The following is a 22424-nucleotide window of genomic DNA, read 5'->3' as shown; positions in this document are numbered from 1 at the left end:
GGGAGAATGGAGTTTTCTCTCTTCAGGGTTTGACATCCCTGCGTAGGTGAGTCATAGGGAGTGTAACAAAGCAAGGTAGTTACACTTGGTGAACGGAAAAAGTTCATGGTTGTCACTTGTTTCCGTATAGGATGGGTACATAGTGATGTTAAGTCACAGATATGACAGAATTGGGTCATAGTGACTGGTTGATGAGCAATCATCGTTTATGATTTTCACTTCTCGACAATCATCACTGACTGACTGACTGACTGACTGAAGAAAAAAAGTATAAAATGGAAAGAAAAGTCCTTATTCAGACAACTCATTTTCGTATTGATTCTGTTTTTGTGAACAGACTGATTATGAAGATATTTCATTACTAGTTAGTTCATCAGTTGCTTTAACCCATCGCTGCGGGTTGGCATTGTCAGCTGAAGCGTGGTGTGGTTGTTTTGTCACTATGGCAAATTGAATTGAATTGGTCTGTATGTGATGATTTCATTTCAGAGTACACTGGACATGTAAGGTATTTGCGTGGTAATAGCAAATCATTTTCTATCATGGATGTTGTGATAGATGGAGACCATGTACTTGTGTCACTTTATTTGTACTATATTGGAATATTGTTATTGCATATTACTGTATAGGCGACTATGACAACTGAACTACAATCTTTAGTCTTTGAATTCGTATGTGGTATCCACAATGAAGAATTTTTGTAGCGTTATCTACAGGACAGATTCTTGGGTTTCATTTGACCAAGACAGAAGGGCTCGTTGCCCTGAATAACCCTTTTGGTTATGTCAATACAAGCGTAGCTGTAGCTTATCGACCTTTTGTGCATGAGGGCATGCACAGGTCTGGTCGGGGAATTGTTGCGGAAAGCTTGCGGGTGTCACGCCCCCGGGTGCCTGTATTTGGCTCGTCTCAGTACCTTACTGGAGAATTTGGAGAAGTATTTTATTTCAGTTTTTGAAAACATTTATCATTTGATGAAACTAGCATTATAAATGAATAAAGTACATAATATAGAATTGTATTATGTATCTGTTCTCAGTATATACTCGGTTCACTAAAACAGACAGAGAGACAGAAAAACAGACTTGCACATTGCCCCAGTGATACTGATAACATCACATTAATAAATGAATGGATACACAAATGAGGTAAGAACAAAGGAGACTTAAAAGAAATTCATTTATAAAAGGAAAAGCATTGTTAGAAATTCTGAAAGGGACACCATATTCCGTGAGAAAATAATCCTCCACGGAAAACCATGCAATAACAAGCTTAGGTAAAAATTGTCACTTTTTCAGGTAAACACACGATATTTTATTCAATTATGCATACATACTGTTATGTTATACATTGAAGGAAAGCACCACATTGCAGTGAAGCCATTTCATATCAAAGTAGGACCAACTGTCACTTTAATTTAAACCTCTGGGGAAATTTGTTTCCCCTCTGTTAATAAAGGCCAAATAAAAAATTAGTGTTTCCAATAACCTGACTGACCCTAGTTTAAGCCCCTGATCCTAAACATTTTTTGCATTCAAAATGGTAAAATGGTAACAATTTACTTGTATGTCTGTGTACACCTTCATGCCTTTGCCTCATCTGTAGTCACTTTTTGAAAAAAAAATTGTATTTCAGAGGGAAACCAGGTCTTTTTAGATGATAAAAGTACAATCTGCATAACATGTTTGTCTACTTAACTTAGATGTATAACGGAAGTATTGTGATCGACGAGTATCTTATTCATATTTTGGGGGTCGAAGTAGATTGTTTTTGTTTGTTTTTAAATTTAAAATAAATTATTTCTGAAGTCATGTTATCGGAAACAAACATAATATTTTTATTTTGCCTCAGGTGCAATTCTAGGTATATAGAAAACTATAATTATAGTGAAAAACAAGATGGCAGTCAGAAATTGATTAGCTTGTTTCACTGGTACTAGTACATGGGTACTCTGTTTACCTCTCATATCATCGATAACTACAGTAATCGGTAATTTGAGACCAATAACCTGGTTACGTTACCATGACGTTATTCAAATGAAGTACGTCATTATGTAAATGTACACCCAATAACCCGGTTACGACCATGATGTTATTCAAATGAAGTCATTATGTAAATGCACACCCAATAACTAGATTACAACCATGACGTTGTTCAAATGAAGTCATTATGTACGTGTACACCAAATAACATGATTACACGACATTATTCAAATGAGTCATTATGTAAATGAACATGCACAGCAGAGATGAACATAGGAGTGATACATGTGAAGTGTGCATGTGATAATTGAAATGCAATTATGCAAATTAATATACAATTGTTTGATAAAAGCTTTTTGAGTGTGGCTTACTGAACCAGTTGAAAACATTCTCAACACAAGTGTATTATGAGTGATAAACTGAATACCACTTATTTTCACCCGTCAACACTGCTAGGTGAGGAGTCAAGTTATTTAATATCTGATCAAAGAGAATCAAGGCATGTACTTTCTGTTTACTGTACTGACATGTCTCTTTTCTTTATGTGTAGTGTAGCGTGTGTACTGGCATATTTCTTTGGGGGTCATCCAAGAGATAAACAAAAGAGAATTGAAAAGGACAAGTACAGTACAATCGACATGAAATATGGTAACTAAAATCTAATCAAGGTTTCTTCTCCATCAAATTTTTTTTTATCAGACTGGGTGAGGTGTAATTTCAATTTGCTGTCTACAATAATGATAAAATTTGTGATCATAATTAATATATTCAAAATCTGTAACATTCCTTTTGAAACACAAATGCATACAATATTCTTGTTATAAGCATAGCCATCAAATGATTCATACTATAGTTATATCCACACAATAAGTAAAAAAAATTCCACAAGAAGCATTGCCAAAACTAAAATACAAGTAATGTAACACATTGTTACTACTGTCTTTGAAGTCTGGGATATTATACATTTCTAATTGACAGCCAACTTTGTTTTACATGTGCTCCATAGATTGTTTAATCGGCAACACAACGTTACATGTTTCAATCCACTTTGACCTTTACCCACTTGTTCGTTATTTGTTTCCTATTGTTTTGTACTTCCTGCCTTATCCACCATTAAAGGTTCGATCGTACAGAATTGGAGTGTCATTATTACCGTGGTGGCAGCATTTAGAATCCACGACCGCTAGTAAATCTTCAACTACAAGAAGCATCAGACAGTCCGATCACCCGTACAACATAGTCAATCACTTGATTGGATAGTAGGCTTGTCAAACAGCTAAGCCACCCCACTCATACACCCATACTACATCATAGCTAGTACACGTGACATCATGTCCACGCCACAGGCACCAAAGCAATGGCAACTGACCAAAGCGGAAACATTACATCTTTCGAAAACTGGAAACAGAACCTAACTTCGCACCATTCCTAAAGGACGGCTTTACATGGGAACTGAAATCAGCTACCAATCCAAACAGAGGATTACGTGATGACGTTAAGTCTGTCTCTGAAACGTCTAGAAAAACAGCCAACTCGAGCTAATGCTTGGCCAAATTGCTAACTACTGCTCCGTTATATCCAGAAACTTAATCATCAAACACTCTACTTCCCTAAATGACATTTGGCAGAAAATTAAAGGCTTTCAATCTACCGGAGCCCATTTCCTAGACCTCAGCAAGATCAAGTTACAAACAGATGAAAACCCAGAAGACCTGTATCAACGTCTCATGGCCTTCTTTGAAGATAATCTCTTGACTAGGGTGTGTGGCATTACACACCATGGTGAAGCAGTCAGAGTAGATGAAAACCTCAGTCATCCAATATAACTACCCACTGCAAATAACAGAAATACCCCTGAAGTTAACAATGACAGCGCCAACAATCAATCAACCAACAGACATACAACCTGGGTCCTTGCTTGAGGATGCTAACACGGCTCAAAGAAGGTTAAAATGTCATATCATGTACCAGACTTCAAAGACTTCTCCCCCGTTTTTAGTATCAAACACTTTTTTTAAAAAAATAAAAGGATGACACACACAGTTTTGGCAATGTCTGGTGAAGTTGACTGTCAGCAGGAAAGGGGTAATTTCTCAAAAACAAAAACAAAGAAAAATCTGAAAATTCTTTTGAAAAAGTTCACAAAATATTTGCATGATGTGACAGCAGACTACCGTATATGATTGAAATTGTCACATGTTGTATATCTCTACCAGTCCATCTAAATGTAATCATTCATTTATGACTGTGGAAAGTCAGGTGTCAGCTAACTAAGATAGACACAAGCTAATAATATTGTGGCAACATGTTGATAATAGCTATTACAGGACATATCTGGTGAATTCACAGTTGGGCAGCATTTCAGATAGCAACCGGCATTTTTTTTTGAAGCCTTTCATGATCTTCCTGTTTAGATTTTGGGGTCTTCCAGTGTTTTCTCCATCTTGATTACAGGATGACAATGTCTGCTTAAGGAAGGCTATCACCCGCTTAAGTAATCTACCAAATTACACAGCAATAATTTTAATAGTTTTGTCTATCTTTAATAGTTAGCTGCAAGCTGACTTGCCGCAATAATATCAGAAAAAGGCCTTTGGAGATAATATTGAATTGTATATTAAGTAAAGATCTGTAACACAGGTACACACACACACACACACACACACACACAGACAGACAGACAGACACAGTTGATTTGAAATACTGTTAAGAATTGACTATAATTCTGTCTGACATGATAACCAGTCAATCAGTTTGTTTTAAGAGTCTGTGATAAAGCCGCACCGACTGCAGCATCACCACCTTGTCCGTAAATCACCGGTAACTGAAATAAAGCTTCTATTTCTTCCTGTAGGACTTTATTCCTAATCAATGCACTACCACTACCAATGATTCTATTCACACCTGATTCTACTAAAAACTCTCTAGGCATCATGTTATACAGATTTGATATGATTCCACGGCACACTGCCCGCCCTAGGTGTCCGAGACCAACATTCTCAGCTGTAATGTTCATAACAGATGCACGTTGATTCGGTACATGTCGCTCACCAAATATAGTTGGCGAAATCACTAAATCACAGTCCTTTGTGTCTTGGGCACTGGATAATAACTTGTTATAGATGTCTTGTTGAGGGATACCATGACCAAGATCATGGGTCCATTGTTGTAACATCTTAACAAGCATAGCGAGGACATTACCGCCACTGAGGGCAGCAGCGACTGCTAAGTAACGACCATGGAAATACGGGAAGTACTCCACTGCTGACCCTGGTTGTGGATGAGGAGGAATAAACCTATGTGGCATCTTGAATGACAGTTGTGCCGATGTACTTATGTTGAGCACTGTAAGAAAACAACAGAAGTTTATGGATGGTTACCATGGGTACATATTACAACAATGTATCCAAATTGACACTACATGTATGTGAGGAAAGTTGATAACAGAAACAGTAGATGTATGAGGGCTGATCTCTGCCATAAAGTTTTTTAAATTTTTGCTGTAAACTATCAATATTTTTTACAAGGTTCTTTTAAGCTATCATAAATTGAATGTAACTTGGGTGTAGACCAGGACACGTCACCTTGGTGTAGACCCTGGACACGTAACCTTGATGTAGACCAGGACACGTCACCTCGATGTAGACCAGAACACGTCACCTCGATGTAGACCAGGACATGTCACCTCGATGTAGACCAGGACACGTCACCTCGATGTAGACCAGGACATGTCACCTCGATGTAGACCAGGACATGTCACCTCGATGTAGACCAGGACATGTCACCTTGATGTAGACCAGGACATGTCACCTCGATGTAGACCAGGATATGTCACCTCGATGTAGACCAGGACATGTTACCTCGATGTAGACCCTGGACATATAACCTCAATGTAGACCAGGACACGTCACCTCGATGTAGACCAGGACACGTCACCTTGATGTAGACCAGGACATGTCACCTCGATGTAGACCAGGACATGTCACCTCGATGTAGACCAGGACACGTCACCTCGATGTAGACCAGGACACGTCACCTCGATGCAAACCAGGACATGTCACCTCGATGTAGACCAGGACACATCACCTTGATGTAGACCAGGACACAACACCTCATTGTAGACCAGGACACGTCATCTTCATATATAAAATGATGGGTCTCAGTCACAATCAAGCACTGCACATGTCTCAGACCCACTGTGCGTCTCTTACAAAAGGAAAACCCTGCTGAATATCAAATAGTCTTTTTAATCGTACACCTGCATCACATTCAGATAGTAAGCTTGGTAGAATGGAGTCTCTCAAAGGCCACACCTACTGGTATACCCTGCAGAATACCATAGACACCTATGAGGTTCTTTTTAACTTGATAACCTACCTACAGCGCTTCCAGATAGTAAATACGGTAGAATGGATGTCTGCTAAGCTATGCCTACTGGTATACCCTGCTGAATACCAGACACCTATAAGGTTCTTTTTAACTTGACCTACCTGCATCACTTTCAGATTGTAAACTTGGTAGAATGGAGCACTGCATATCTCCTAAGGCCACACCTACTGGTATACCCTGCTGAATACCATACCAGGCAGAGTCTAGTTGTCCTGCCACTGCACCAGGTGCCTTAACATCTGGTAAAAGATGTACTGGGAAGCCAGCTTCTGTAAGACTAAATTAAGAACACAGTAATTAAATCAGACGATGTTGTGTCGTGTTGATTGATTCATAAAATCCACTCAAAGGAACAGAAACATACAATTTTATCATCTTGACTGGTGCATCATGGGACAAGTAGTATCACCACTATAAACAATCTGTCAAATTGTTTGTAGTTACAAATAGCCTTGTCTTGGTTATACCCTAGCCCTGACCATTGTAGGCTTTATCCTTCCAATCACAAAGTTTATGTATTTCAAAACTGTTATGATAATCCCATAGTCCTTTGCCTTTGAAAATAATCAGTTTGATTTACAAATTGTGTGTTGAGAAACTCTAAAACTGTGGAGAAATCAGCATGTCAGGTATGTAAAGGTCCCGACCTAGAAAAAGTGCTCATAAAAGTGCACATGTAGATAATTTTAAAAGTAAAAAGTAAAAATGGAAAAGTAGGTGGTAATACTAAAGAAACTCGTGAATCTGCCTGTCAATGATAGTGGTTGAGAAACAAAGAATTTTTGTACTAACTCAAATTTCTGAAAAGGTAGTCAGCATGAAGTTGCTGAGTATCCAACAATTTTTTATGCCTACCAGCCCTTGACCCTTGTCTACGTGCCTGGGAATACAATTGCACAATGTGTATACCTCTATAGAAGTATGATGTGAAAGGCTCTAGTTAGTATAGCGCCCTCAATGACAACTACAAGGAAAAATGCTGTGGTATACAATAAAGTCCTTGTTGAAGTACAGCTGACACTTATATAGCCAAGAATGGAGATTGTTTGTCTTTATTTCATTACAAAATAGCTTCAAATAGTAACAGAAAAATCAATTCTGAAAATGTACGATAATTTATGAGCTATAAGACAAAGATATCTATGGTGTATTGAGAAAGAGATTGCAAACCACTGAGAGTTTTCTTAGATGAAGGAAGTCAAGTAAAACTGAAATATAATGATGACTGATCACCATCTCGAAGTGCTTGTAATGTGAAATAATGTAAAGGAAAAGCAGCTTCAAATTTTATAGAAATAAGTTTCTCTAATGCAGAAGAGAAATCCTAGAAGAATTATACATCTGCTGCTTTCAAATACATTGGATCAGTCCAGTACTGATTACTTGCCAGTCCCCATAAAGTAACGGAAGTTACAGCTGACATGCTACAGGCTTTCTCTTTTCAATCCACAGGAGGCATATTTTTTTTCTTGTCAAGTGTTTTAATGAATAGTTCGTATTGCACTGGTTTCTTTTGTCATGGTCCCTAGAGATAGTGATTGTGAGTTCACTGATTTAAAACCTCAGGTGCTTGGCATACACTGAGGAATGTAAATGAACAAAATGAGGTGCACTAAATTGACCTTTGACCTTTGACATCAAGTAAAGCATTTGACAATGTTTCATAAAGATGCAAATGATATATTGCACTACTTTCAGTTGCCATGGTAACCAGTTTCTTCATACAATTGAGACCAATGTTGAGTTCTTTTAATTTGTAAAAGCCATTTTGTTCACGAGATTATCAGTTTGACAATTGACAGATGAATATTGCATTTTTTTGATGAGATTATGGACTAGATTGTAAAGGGTATCAGGTCAGACAGGTACACATTTGTCTTATTTTCCAGGTCAGATACTTTGACTTTCCTCTCATTTCATTCTGTATTGCATCGTGGTTACACCTGCTTGTACTCAGCCTACCCTTCTTAGCCAGTCTAAGTCACTTGATCTGTATACTAATCATGAAAATCTCACTTGAAACTGTATGCTCACCATAATATGCAGCAATCATTTGATTTCACATGAAATTCAAGACTTATATTATATATAATTTTGCAATTTAAAATTGAAATAGCCAAGAGAATTGTCCAATTGGTGTTACTGATATTAAAGTTAACATTTTTTTAAAATATACAAATTGCATATCAGGTATCATATGTGTCATTTGTTTTTGTTTTTTAAAAATCAGGTACGTACAGAAATATCTAAACCAAATGCAATCAACCATTTTTTTTACCAATTCAACCACCTATGTATTGTTTCATTAATGCCCCATGCACGCATCTTTGATCTACATAGCTCCAACTTAATTTACGCTTCATCTGATGGTCGCATGGGATGCATCCATTCAACATTACATTGTATTGTATTGTATTGTATTGTAATTACAACCATACAAATATACATCCATCCAGCCATCCACTCACCCCACATACCCCCTCCCCTACACACACACACACACACTACATATACAAAAGACTGTCTGTACAGAGAATTTTTATCTCAATACACAATTCCTAATACCTTAGCTTGGATATGGAAAGCTGACATCGACTTATCGGAATACATACAGTAATACACATTCATGTCCTGAAACATTTTTAATAGTGTGCATGAGACTATAGCATACTTCATTGATGGCAATAATGCTATCAATATGCCTATAGAATACTAAGGAGGACATTTTACTGCCAGTTTTATGACAATATGAACAAAATCACCTTTATTTTATGAATATGATAATAAAAAAATGTTATTAAAAACAATGATACATTTATAATTACTTGCTAGATATCGAAATAACATAGTTACAAATACATCCTGTATTGTCTGCCTAAAATCCTAGGTTCATATTCTATATAATCTGTAATACGACTACAGCAGTTTCATCAAAATTTTATGAGCAATTTAATGAACAAAAGTGCAAAACCAATGCATCAGTGTCACACAACACCATATGTTTCTAGCAGATATGATACTTATTTATAAATTATTTCATAAATATTACATTTTATGGCCAACATTGGAAAAAACTGACTTTGCAAAAAGTTAGTAATGAGGTTTGTATTGTATATATTTGGAAATCACAATTGTTATGGCTATATATTTAATATAGTTATCAAAAGTGAGTACACACACATGGTAAAAACTGTTGATATATCATAGTATGATGTAGGCGTTTGAAGTCAGCTGTAAACAGAAACACACATAATCCCAGAACATATAACTGGAAGTGTCTTTTTTTCACGAAAGTTCCCTTGATCTTATATTTTCTGTTTTTTTGTTGTCATAAAATAATACTGATATAGTGTACACTTACTTACCAATATCCTACAAATGTTGATTTGTTAACAAATGAGAACATGTTCTTTCACAACTGTTTACACATGGACAGCAAGCCAATGCACATAGTACCACCAACTTTGATTGACAACACCCCCCCCCCCCCCCCCCCCCCCCCCATTAAACTACCGTCTTCACGTCACTTAGCCTGGAATCCATGTGGATTTTGATTTTAAATTTGGTTTTCCAAAGTAATTGGAAAGCAAAATTTAAAATCCCAATCTGCGTGGATTCCTGGCTACATGTTACAGGTACTTAAGTCAAGTCCAGGTATCATGAAAGATTTGAAACATTACCCAGACATAGTTAGTTGTTCAATAAAGTTTGGAGTAAAAGCTCCATTTTCATCTAAAAAGTATCTATTCATGTTATTTATCAAGTGAACATCTAGGCCTGGCACCGAGTTGTACAATAATTTATTATACCACTCTTTATTGTTTTCCTACAACAGAAAGACAGATAATAAATGTTTATGGCTTTCCTTACACAGATGTTACTATAGGTATAAAATAAAGCAGACATTAGAAACCCTAGAAGTCTATAAAAGTCTGGGGACAGTGTATCAGTCAAATCCCAGTGAAACCAGCCATAAAACCAGTCAGCAATGAATGCCACTGTGAATCGTGACAATCCCCAGACAACTGATTGTATTTGAAATCTACTAAATCATGCATCTTTCACGATGCCAATTATAGATGGATTATCCACTGATCCAATTAATCCCTTCCTCATCAATTAGGAGAATTTGGGAGATTATGGATTTAAACCATTATCACTGATCAGATATCTTAATTTGTGAAAGTGTGCCACTGTTGAGAGACGGACAATTTTTCTGCTACTTAGTTGCTACAAAGAAACCCAGTACTTTCATAATGTATATTTAGTGTGCAGGACAGTAAGGTTTTAAGTTATATTTATCACTCCATCTATACAAATGTGTTCCAGATCTAAAATTTATTATACATTTTACATTTTATGATCTATAAAATGTTGTAATTTATTATCATCACTTTATTTACGACATAATGTTTCAAAGTGTTCCTTTTATTCCATACAGAATTACAAAGTTGTGAGAAAATCTTGATAAATGATTCTATTTTCCTCAAATTCTAGACTTGTCTTTATCTAGAATTTTAATAAGGTTGATAACGAGGTAAAGTCTAGAATGGTTGTCAAGGATTTTTCAGTTGTCTAATCTAAGTTATAGGCAAATGTCAGAAATAGGGTACGGTGCAATTCAAAGGATTCTGACATCTCTCTTACCGGCTACATATCATTAACTTCATTCATTACAAAGTACCTTCTGTTCTTTGGTGGTTTTTACTCTGAAAATTGGTTTCACCTGGAAATTATTAAAACTTCCAAAATATGTTGAGTCTTATACGTATAATAACAGGTACAGCTCTTATAGAAAATATAACAAGGGACGTCCACTTGAAGTCACTGTGACTGTGGAACTATAATAATATGGCCTAATTACTTCTGAGGTACCTAGATATCTGAAAAAACCCAACCTCTCAATTTCCAAGTTTCTAGTCTATCTAAGTTATACTAATGTCTTCCATTACATCGCGCTATATACATGTATGTCTATACAAACATAACATTTATAAACAAATTGATAATATGCACATTTCATGTGAAGTAATTACTTACTATGTATATTGCAATTTCCTATAATAACAAACCTGAGAAAAAAGAGATAATTTTAACCAATTATGTAGGTATGAAAAGTCATCATGTTCTTTTTCTTGATCATGTTAGTTTTCATGAAAAATTAAAATGTACAGATTAAGTTACTTTACAATTACCTTCTTTAATACAATTGCTTTGAGTATCCTGTACAACTACTTCTACATCATCAAATTAAATTGTGTAGTCCTGTCTGTTTGTCTGTGTCTGTGTCTGTCTGCCTGTACGTATGTAAGTATGTATGTATGTATGTGTGTGTATGTGTGTGTCTGTGTGCATGTACGTACATACATACATACGTATACGTATGTATGTACATACATCAATCAATCAGTTTATTTCAGCACAATAAGGCGACAGGCTCAAAGAGCAAACAATAATACAAACGTTTCAGTTCATAGAGGGAAATTCATCTCTATTTTTCATTGCAAAATAAATAAATGAAGCTAAATTATTTAGATAAGTTATATTATCTGAATTCAAAAGTAAAATTAACTTATCATAGGAAAGGTTTAAACAAAAACACCTTGGTAACATTTCTTTATGAAGGTCCTTGTAAAACGGACAAATTGCTAAGTCATGATATGTACATACATACATACATATGTATGTATGTATGTGTGTGTGTGTGTGTGTATGTATGTATGTATGTATGTCTGTCTTTGTATATAATTTTATCATTTTGAGCTGTGATGTGATTGGTTTGACATTTTGTGCGAACGATGATAATTATTAACTCTCCTTCATTGCTCTTCATTGAATACATCATGTAAATTAATACTTTGATGATAAATTGTGGTCTCACGTATGTCCGTCACATTTTTACAATTACGATACATTTAACTGATTGGAATTAATTGGAATTAACTTCATTGCTAGGCAGTATAGCATGAACGTTATTATTTCCGTTAGAACAATTTACTTTTAAATGTCTCTCGTATGCCATTAATGTGTCATTTCCAGGGGCATTGTACGACAATCATGGTACATAATGGTTAAAAGGAAAATATATAAAAAGACAGAATATGCTTCATTAGAAATACTATCCTTCAGGACATGCTTTGATGACTTTGGAAGTTCCTAACATTGTAGATTGCAGCACTAACTCTTATTATTGACTGGGTGACTTGTTATAAACCTTTTCATCAATTCACACATTCACACTTTTGTTAAGAATGTCTAAATATAGGAAATTACTTGATTAAAGGGATGAAAAACTATCATTTTCTTAAAAGTTTCTTTTCATCCACATCTTAATTTAATATGCTGTTATTAAGTCAAATTAATTTCTTGTCTTTTGATTGTTAATATTTAAACTACAAATTCTTAGAGCTGCTTTTGAAAGATGAACTACACAAAATCCTTGTCCATATATGGAACTTCCAAATATGGTATCATGTTTGAATATTGGAGATCCTTGTCCAAATGTGGAATCCTTATCCAAATATGGAATATGTGTCCATATATGGAATATGGAACTTCTAAATATGGTATTGTTAGAATATGGACAGCTCTTGTCTAAATACGGAACTATGCCTGGACTGTAAACTACACTGAGAAACAACATTTTATTTTAGTCTGGCCTAAAAGCTTTTCAGGATCACTGGAAATACGATTAGGAAGGTAGCATTTAAGGCATAATTCTCTACTATAGTACAAAGTGGAATATGAGAACTCACCAATGGATCTCTATAATCGAACTCCGTGCGCTATTGTTAAACCGGAAATTTGCATAAAGAGATAGTGATACCCAGATGTTCTACTTGATTGCACAAAGTGAAGCATTAATAAGATGAAGTATGGTACATTTCATATAGCAATAGCACTTTGGGAATGCTCTGACTTAATGCAAGCTTGTAGTGTTTTGTAAAGAAATACTGTCTATAATACTTGAAGTAAAATGATAAAATCACCAGACATGTAAGACTACCGATTACAAAACTGGCTTTATATCCTTTATCCATGTTCCCCTTTCAAGTAAGACCTCAGATTACTGTAGGATTTCAATAGCTTTGAAATGTCACTTTTCTACATACGGGAAACATGATACGTACTTTATCTTTTTTCAAAATCTTCCTTTGTATATTCTTTCCCGAAGATCACACAATATATGGTCAAATGGAGCAAACTTCAATTTGTACCGGAACTAGACTTACAATTATTGTTGTACATTAAGTTTTTATCTAGGGAGTTGTACAAGTTTCTTATCACTTGTGGTATGTAATGTAATGGAATCATTATCAAGATTGTAAATCAACTGAGCTACGTCATTGAACATTTTAAAAGCACTGTATACGGGTAAGGATGCCCCATTTAAAGGTAGATATATATAGCTGGTTTTGATTCTCTGTATTTATATACATCAGAGGTTAGACACAAATGAATCCTACACGTGTGGATATTCCATTTAATAGTCTTTGGTGTTGCTGTTAGTTGTACATCCCATTTACTCCAGAGTAGATGGTTTATGAAAACTTAAACTTTACAACTGTACAAAGAATATATGGTTCCATACACATATATCAGGCAATTCTCTAAGTGGAACAATTGCCACAATTGACAATCTCCAAGTGTGCGTCAATGCTGCATTGCAGTCGTCAAGGGACATCAATTTCAGTATTACTAACCAACAATAACACCATCCACATTATACATCATGTGTCCATTGGGAAAAAGATTTGACAAACTAAAAAAGAGATTTCAAATCCTCATGTATATGTATCGGTACTATCAGGAAAGTGATCAAAGGTTGTAATTTCAACTTTCCAGTATCGCTAAAAGAGCACACAGTGTTAACCAAATTGCCACCATGAGGTACATGAAAAAAAGGTTGTGACCTTTACTATGAGTACATACATAATGATGTTGAGAGCTTCATATTACATTACACAGTAAATAAATACATTATGGAAGTCACAGTATTTGTAAATAAAGAGATCAGAGTTCTGTTACTAGCATTTCCCAACCCTGACAAGCAAAAAATACTTAGGGTTTAACATCACACAATAGAAATGAAATAAAATGCAAAGAACACAGTGATCAAGTTAGTATGACTGGTTGTGGTTTCTTTGAGTATATGCATGCAGTCACCTGACTCTCACAATAAACCTGCTCAAGTAAAGTTTTAGCAAAGATAATAATAATGTACCAAATAATTTCACAAAATAGAAAACCCACTTGTGGAAGAACTAAAAGAACAACAGATTTGGTTTGTGCCTATCTAATAGTAAATAACCAAATAAAGGCTCCATTACCAGAGTGGGAAATATTTCACCATAGTTACATTGGCATTGACTACTATGTACATCTTTGACTTTTCATCCTTGGCATATGCGTACTTTAAACATTAGGTACATACCTTATGAATATTTAATTTGATGGCTTCAAGCACTTGGCATTCCCAAGTCTGTGCTCTGCAATCAGACTCACTATAACCTTGTAAAACTAAAACTGATCGAAATAATATGATATTCCTCTGTGAATATTTTAGAATTTGATGTCAACAATTTGTATTTATTTATCTTTGATTCAGATGCTTTTTTCAATGATGACATGACATATCATCTCATCCAATCAAACAGTCTGCCCAAAATGATGTTGTTTCCTAAAGCAAATATAATTGTATAGCTGTAATGGGTACAGAAAAAATCCTAGCTTTTAAATGGAACATTTTTGAACATGCCTTTAACATTTATATACAAAAAGGCAGTCAAAGGTTCAAAAGTCCAATGGCTGTCGTGTGTTTCTTTTATATACCCAGGGGCATTTTGACATTTGGTCACGGCCTTTAAAAATGTTTCAGGATATTGGAGATTTTAAGCATTCTGTATGTCTCCTATCAAAGAGAAAATGTGGCAAATGCCCTAAAGAAAAAAACCTTATGTCATATTAATATGCGATGACATGAACGCATTATTTGATGGGCAAAGACTGACAAACGTTAGGAATCAGCAAGAAATACTGACACACAGATGTTGGGATCAGCTAGGAAACTGATATGGTTGCCTTCAGACAGCATACTATGTGATATGACAAGAAACAGCAAACCGAGCATATACATGGAAATTGTCAAAGAATCTAAATGTTGGGAATCAGCAAGGAAAACTGACATGGCTGCTTGTAGACAGTGTGCTAGCACACTAGGTGGCTCGATAAAACCAGTGGGTGGGCAGGAAGACAGGAATCATCTTTCATTAAACACACAAGGTTTATGTATAAGAACACTTTTTTCAACTCTAGCAGGGCACGTAACCTGTATCTTGGACTCACTTTACAAAAGAAATTATACGAAACACAACTTCTGGATTAAAACAAAATGTCTTCTGCATCTGATGTGTAATTATAATCAAATTATATCGTTCAATTTAATTATTACGAACCCATGAAAATGATGTATTATGGTTATTAAAAACACAAGAATTGAGAATGTCAAAATAATCTAAATCTCTAATGTTATTACACCGAATTCTAGTCATCACAAGTCAGTACCTGATACGTTACTCTATCATATACTTACTATTCTATATCAAAACCAAAAAGGTAAAATTAATATGTATTAAAATAGTACAAACAATTAAAATAAAATAATCTATGGATTTGAAACACATGATTTCTTTCTGGAATTGAATTATTTCACCTGCATATTACCTACAACTGATTGTACATGTTGTGGTCATCAAAAACCAATAGATACATATATACATGTAATTCTACAACTTTATTGTTCCCTACAGTATACTTGCACCAAACAGATAAAAATAAAGTATTTGGAATTCACTCTCTGTGATACTGCTCGGACATTAATCAACTTTATGGCTGGTTCTGACATATAGTAATCCTAATGTCAACACTGACATAACAGATGGCTTCATATTAAAAGACTCTCTAAATTCATTAGAACGTTATTAAATTTTATATATCTGCTTTAAAAATAAAGGATGACAGAAGAACAGTGATCTTAAAGTTATGATTGATGTTACACTGATAATCCAATGGGATTGCTGTTTTAAGTAAACTATACATATGGTCACATGTATATGACAGATAAAACCAGAGACTTTGAAATTACTGTTGGTTTGAATAAATCTACCTAAACGTACGTTTTACCTTTTTTCACTACGCATACCATAATATACAGAAATATATATTATATGTATATATTTCACACTGAAAAAACCCTCAAATTATAGAAAAGTCTGGATGACCAGACTATGCATGTGGTTTCTAACGGTACCCTAACCACAACCACCGTCAGGTAATATTCCCTCAATCATTCCTGTGCTCTCTCCTGCAGCGTTGATATAAACATGATTATGTTTTTGCGTCCCCACGTGATTTAAACAGATTGGCAGTGGAGTCCTCGTTAGACATTGCACATCGTCAAAACAGTTGTACCAAATTAATATTTAATGAACGGTGATGACAGTCCATTATTACTAGTGACATGTGCTTAAATTAGAGCTTCACTCAGTATGGGGTTGAACCATAATTAACACTTTTTGCCAGGGTCTTGACTATACTGTATGAGTGAAGGTATGAATCATAATGATACTGTATAGGAACTAGACTAATTATAGAAGTACAGGTTTTAAACATTGCTGTAATTATGCATGGTTACAAGTGACACTGCAAATAAAACAACTATAACTATAATCGTTACAAATGACAACATAATAAAAAAAAACCCAGAAATGACACTTTAAATTAATATTATGTACAATAGAAATACTTTGCCTTCAAGCTAATATGTTGTGTCTATGGATTTAGCTTAATTTTCCGGTGAGGAACAAATTCCATACATTTTCTATCACCAACACTGAGTGGATGGACGTACACCATATTCTACACTACTGCATGCATTTGTTTTGAGATATAAAAGCTCTGACTGATGGAAAATGTATGCCATGTAGATTTGATCATGGTTCTGAAAACTAATACATTTGTTCTATCTTATATTCAAGACAATGTTGATTCAAGGAACCTTTTGGTTCAACCTTGAGTCTGTATACAAGTCATGGGGATTTCATCATATGCATATACCAGTAAAGTGTAGATCAGCATGACATTGAAATCTCCTTGCCTCTAAGCTATCCAGTCTCAAAACAATTATACACATCATTAGCAATTCATTAGTGTACATGGTTAGGTTAAAAGTACACACGATAGCTAATGAATGTGAAATTATATATTGCTACTGTCTTCATTCACATGGAAGGTGAAATTTCACATTCCTGACTGGATCTCATGAAATGGGAATGAAGTTACACCTTTCTATACAGTGATATACTGCTACATAGTTGATGTACAGTGACTTAACATTGTTCACATCAGCATCTGATAACATTGGAAATTTGTAAATACCGGTACATGTAGCCTGCCAAATCATTGGTATAGATGGTTTGGATGAAATTTCACAAGTACAACTGCTGACATCAGAGTGAAAAATCTTTAATATATTATTAAATGCATGAATAGCGTTTATGAGAAATTGAGGAGGGGATTATAAGTCATCCTTCTAACTTTTGTCAAATGACCTGTCATTTGACTTCTTCAATGTTAGTCTATAATAAAAAGATAGTACTACAATCAACAGAATAACTAAGAAAAAGTCATCAATTGTACTAGCTCCTCTCATCACATCTACCGGTACTGTGTTCCCTAGCTTTGCTTCAAAAGGACATGTATTAAATGAATTATAGCATCAAAATTTGACTATTTGTTGACAGACAAATAATTATCTGTACCTAAAAACCAAAAGGACAATAAATCAGTAATACAGTCAGCAAATCAGAACGATTAAACTTTCAACAGGCAAAAAGTAACGTAAAATTGCAAACAATTATAAAAAATTACACTACTTATGGGGCCAAAGTATCAAGTTTTCACAGATGACATATTGTCAGTGAAAAAGATTTGTTAAGACCTCAGTGGACTAGAATGGAGTAATACATTGTACATTTGGTCATTAATGTTATGATCACAAAAAAAAGTAATGAGTCAGACTCAGCTGGCTTCAACACAAGATTACATAAACTCGAGGGAATTGGTTGATGGACAAAGTTGAAATCTAATTTGTTTGAGAAAGGTTTTTATGTAAACATGGCCTTGTGTTAATAAGTTTGTATGACCTCTAGCAATTGTGTAACTCAGACAGAAGGTCAGTATTAAAAGAAGGAATTTAGCTTTAACATAAAAAAGACTTAATTAGTATTTGTATTCCCTTGAGAAAAACTTAGGAGTACAGCAACTGCACTGATAATCTTAAACTTATTAATCCATAGACACTACACAAAATAATGTTATGTAGGGTTTGCTATGCTTATAGTTTTCTTTTCCTTAATATGTCAGTTGTTTTAGATCTCTTTCATATTCTGCAATTACTTGAAACTTTGTAAGTAAATGAGTCATTCTTTTCTTTGAATATGTTTATTGTCCTCAGGACCACAAGTAGATTGATTAGTCTATAATTAATGTTTTATCCTTGTCTTATAATAAAGTTTATTGATTCCATTAATGAACAGATACACAACCATCAAGCGTAATTGTTAAGACCTTGATGACGTCATTAACACAGGGATATAACCTATGTTTTACAGCAATTCTGAATGCTGATCCTATCAAATCTTTTATTTCATCACCTACTTTTTTCTATCTATAGAAAAGAGGCTGTATATCAGATTCAACTATCTTGATGCATTTTATGAGTTACAAATAAAGTTAGATGCTGCGAGAATGGAATTTAGGAAAATGAAGCAAAAAGTTATTTATATATTTATCCATTTTACATTGTATGGGTTAGAGTATAATTTTTGATACCAGCAATTGCATTTTACATCATTCTAAAGGCTTAACTTACAAATGTACTTTTGTAATACATGTGTAGCACACGTGTATATTCATAATGTCGATTAAGATATCGAATTATTGTTATTTCTATGATAAATAGCCTAGAGAGTAAAAATCTATTTTAGGTGTTGGAACAAAAATTCAGATTAATGCCTGAAGTCATTAGCTTCTATTTCCATATTATTCAGTACTTTTGAATATCTCAATTGTTAAGGTAACATTTAGGATACCTTTAATTTCTAATATGCTATCATTATCAGGGGTAAAATCTGTAACTTTAAAGGTTCTTGGTATTTACTTTCATTTCAACCACTCAAACTTGTTAAATTGTGCCTATAGGCAACTGTTAGAGCTCAAACCAGATATTCAATTTGATGTAAAAATGACACCATGGAACTCTAAAAACTCAGAAAATGCAACTGATGTCTTTGTTACTGATCTTTCGGCATACTGATGAAGTCATTTACCTAGATTATGTCAGTTAATTCTTCAAAAATATACCGACAAACAGACAGACGCCGGGCGATCCCTATAGCACTACTGAACCTCAGTTCAGTTGTGCTAATAAGTCTGTTATGCATTATGTACATTCAGTTTGACTTTAGTCAATATGGATCCCGAGTTACAGACTTGTACTTTACATGGACACAAGTTGAGTAATACGTTTTTAGACATAAGTTTTGGAGTACACACAAGAGGTACTTAATGTCATATTCTAAATTACCGAAACATACTTATCTATCATTTGCAATTGACTGACTCAACCTTGTATTCCGATATACCTTATAAATGATCCAATGACGTAATTTATTATATATAAAAAATGTCGAGGAAATCACACTGTGTGATCAACTGTTCTAACCATGCCAGAAGACAATAGAAGCAATGACATTAATATTATACTAGTCAGTTTAATGGAGGTTTTAAGTGAGTATTTTCACTGGAGTATAAAAGATTATTAAGCCAGCTTGTGCAGCTGGTAATTACATGTATCAAGTCATTCACAGGTATCCCAGTCATCTTTAAGAGCATGTACCTTTAAATTACCCGGACTAGGAATGTATGTATATAAATTCCTGGAAGTATTCACGAAATAAAAATTAAGTGTGATATACTGAAAACATTCCTTCCTATTCTGGCAGTTATGGCAATGTTCCTCATTAATATCAATTTACCATATACAAATTCATCATCAATTCAAGCCATTTTTCAACTGAAAACTATCATTTTAATTTGTTTTCCAATAAATTACCTACGCCTGTCTAAACATGTCATCAAAATAATTGTGTATTGTTATAGAAGTAATAAATTATTCACACAACTGTTTGTATAAATAAAGTAGATCATTAACTTATTTATAAGCCTATCCTTTGACAAAAACGTGTTTGATAACGTTAGAGGAAAACACATTCTACAAGAAATATATTCCCCTCACAATACATTTACATTTAAAACTTCATTTTCATTTGATTTGTTGTATATAGCAAGTTTAATATTAATTTTTTTCATAGATCTGTTTAGAAATATTAAAATGAAATCTTTATGGCTGTAATTTAATAAAGAAAATTCAGTTTACGGCATATCATTCTTCAATTACAAAAGAGAAACTCTGAGTAGGATGGTCTCAATTCTACACATTTGTTTTGTGTTCTGACTAATTTTTGCTTGGAAACTTTCAGAGCACTATTGAAGATCAATAAATGTAAGAACACAGCTATGAATTCAAAGGTATTGGATTAGTCAATACATGTGAAAGCTTACTAAACTATATATACTGTTATAATACAAAATATTCATTATGAAATTGACTTACTGAATCAGTACATTTGAAATATTGGAACTCTGATGCTAGTATAGTTTATAGACATTAAAGCAGCAGTAATTTAAAAGTGATTTTTTCACAACTTTGTTTTTATTGTCATTGTAATGACTGTGGTTTGCATATTGTTGAGTGATGTAATACTACCAACATCACAGACATTTGCAGTTTGTTGACAACATTTCATCGTGTCTGTATCCAATTCATGACTATTTACATACTGACATCAAGTCAGTGTAAACTGTACCATCAATGATGAGTTAACGAAGTAATTCAGCTACTCAGACAGCATGGATTGTTTCCAATGAGCAAAAGTCAACGAAAACTAGTGAATAGTTTAATACAGCTACTGGGGCCTTTTAAAGTCAGGATAAAAGAAAACCTTATTGAAAGCCTGCTAATCAACTGTACATTTATATGTTTACAACACGACATTGCACGCAAACTGAGAGACAGTGCACGCAGACTGGTACTTGGCACAGTGTGAGACATTGCAAGCAGACTGGTACTCAGCACAGTGAGACATTGCAAGGCAAACTGGTACTCAGCACAGTGTGATACTTGGAGTTCTTCTGTATTATTTCCTGTATTGTATTCCTAGTTTAATATCACATTTAGTTTATTCATATATAAGTTATCAATCATCTCCATGAGATATATTGGAAAATCTTACTATACACGATAGATTGAAACGTAAAACGTAACCCAACAGCTAAGTCAGAGTCCCTTGAATGTTGATTTACCAAACAGATCAATCATATTGTTTGTACAGAAAAACTAATATTAGTCCCACTTCCAACTGTCCAATAAATAATGAAACTTGAATCATGTTTAGAAATAACAACACCTGATGTTTATATCTATTGTTTGGTTTAGTTTATGTTTATATTACTTGGTCCTGCGCTATCTTGTTGTATGAATAAATGAATAGTAAGCCTGGCTATGTGCATTACATGTAATATTAAATACTGTTTAGCCAAGAACTTAAACAGCAAGGACCCAGCCATAGTTACACTTGGAACTCTCTAAGTGCTCAGTATTAATTAACAATCATGAATGAAATAATCATAATTATTACATATGTATCACTGTGTATGTTGATGTACAGTCAGAAATAAAAACCGGGATTTTCACTGTTGGCTATGCAAATGAGATAAATTGAGATAAAATATATCCTAAAGCAAGGACGTGGAGTTCAGTCATATTACTTTGTCAGTAGTACCAGTGAGCCCTCTAATTATAGCCAAATTTTGTTGTTGTGAGTCAAAATGAGAAAAACTGGTATTTCTTGTGAGTCACCACATAGTAAGAGA

The 22424-nt window shown here is 34.3% G+C and overlaps 1 protein-coding gene across 1 annotated transcript in view; it reads right to left on the bottom strand.

Moving 5' to 3' along the window:
• Positions 1-4731: 4731 nt before the first annotated feature.
• LOC144449605 (sedoheptulokinase-like) overlaps positions 4732-22424 on the bottom strand; it is a 55493-nt gene continuing 37800 nt past the window's right edge. The window contains exons 2-3 of the mRNA XM_078140171.1: positions 6473-6648; positions 4732-5327 (exon numbers count right to left, since the gene is read on the bottom strand). Of these exons, the coding sequence (XP_077996297.1) occupies positions 4732-5327; positions 6473-6648 (772 nt within the window). The remainder of the gene's footprint in view (positions 5328-6472; positions 6649-22424) is intronic.

This window comes from Glandiceps talaboti, chromosome 18, assembly GCF_964340395.1.
Source record: "Glandiceps talaboti chromosome 18, keGlaTala1.1, whole genome shotgun sequence".
Lineage (NCBI taxonomy): Eukaryota > Metazoa > Hemichordata > Enteropneusta > Spengelidae > Glandiceps > Glandiceps talaboti.
This window is presented reverse-complemented; position numbering and strand designations above follow the sequence as displayed.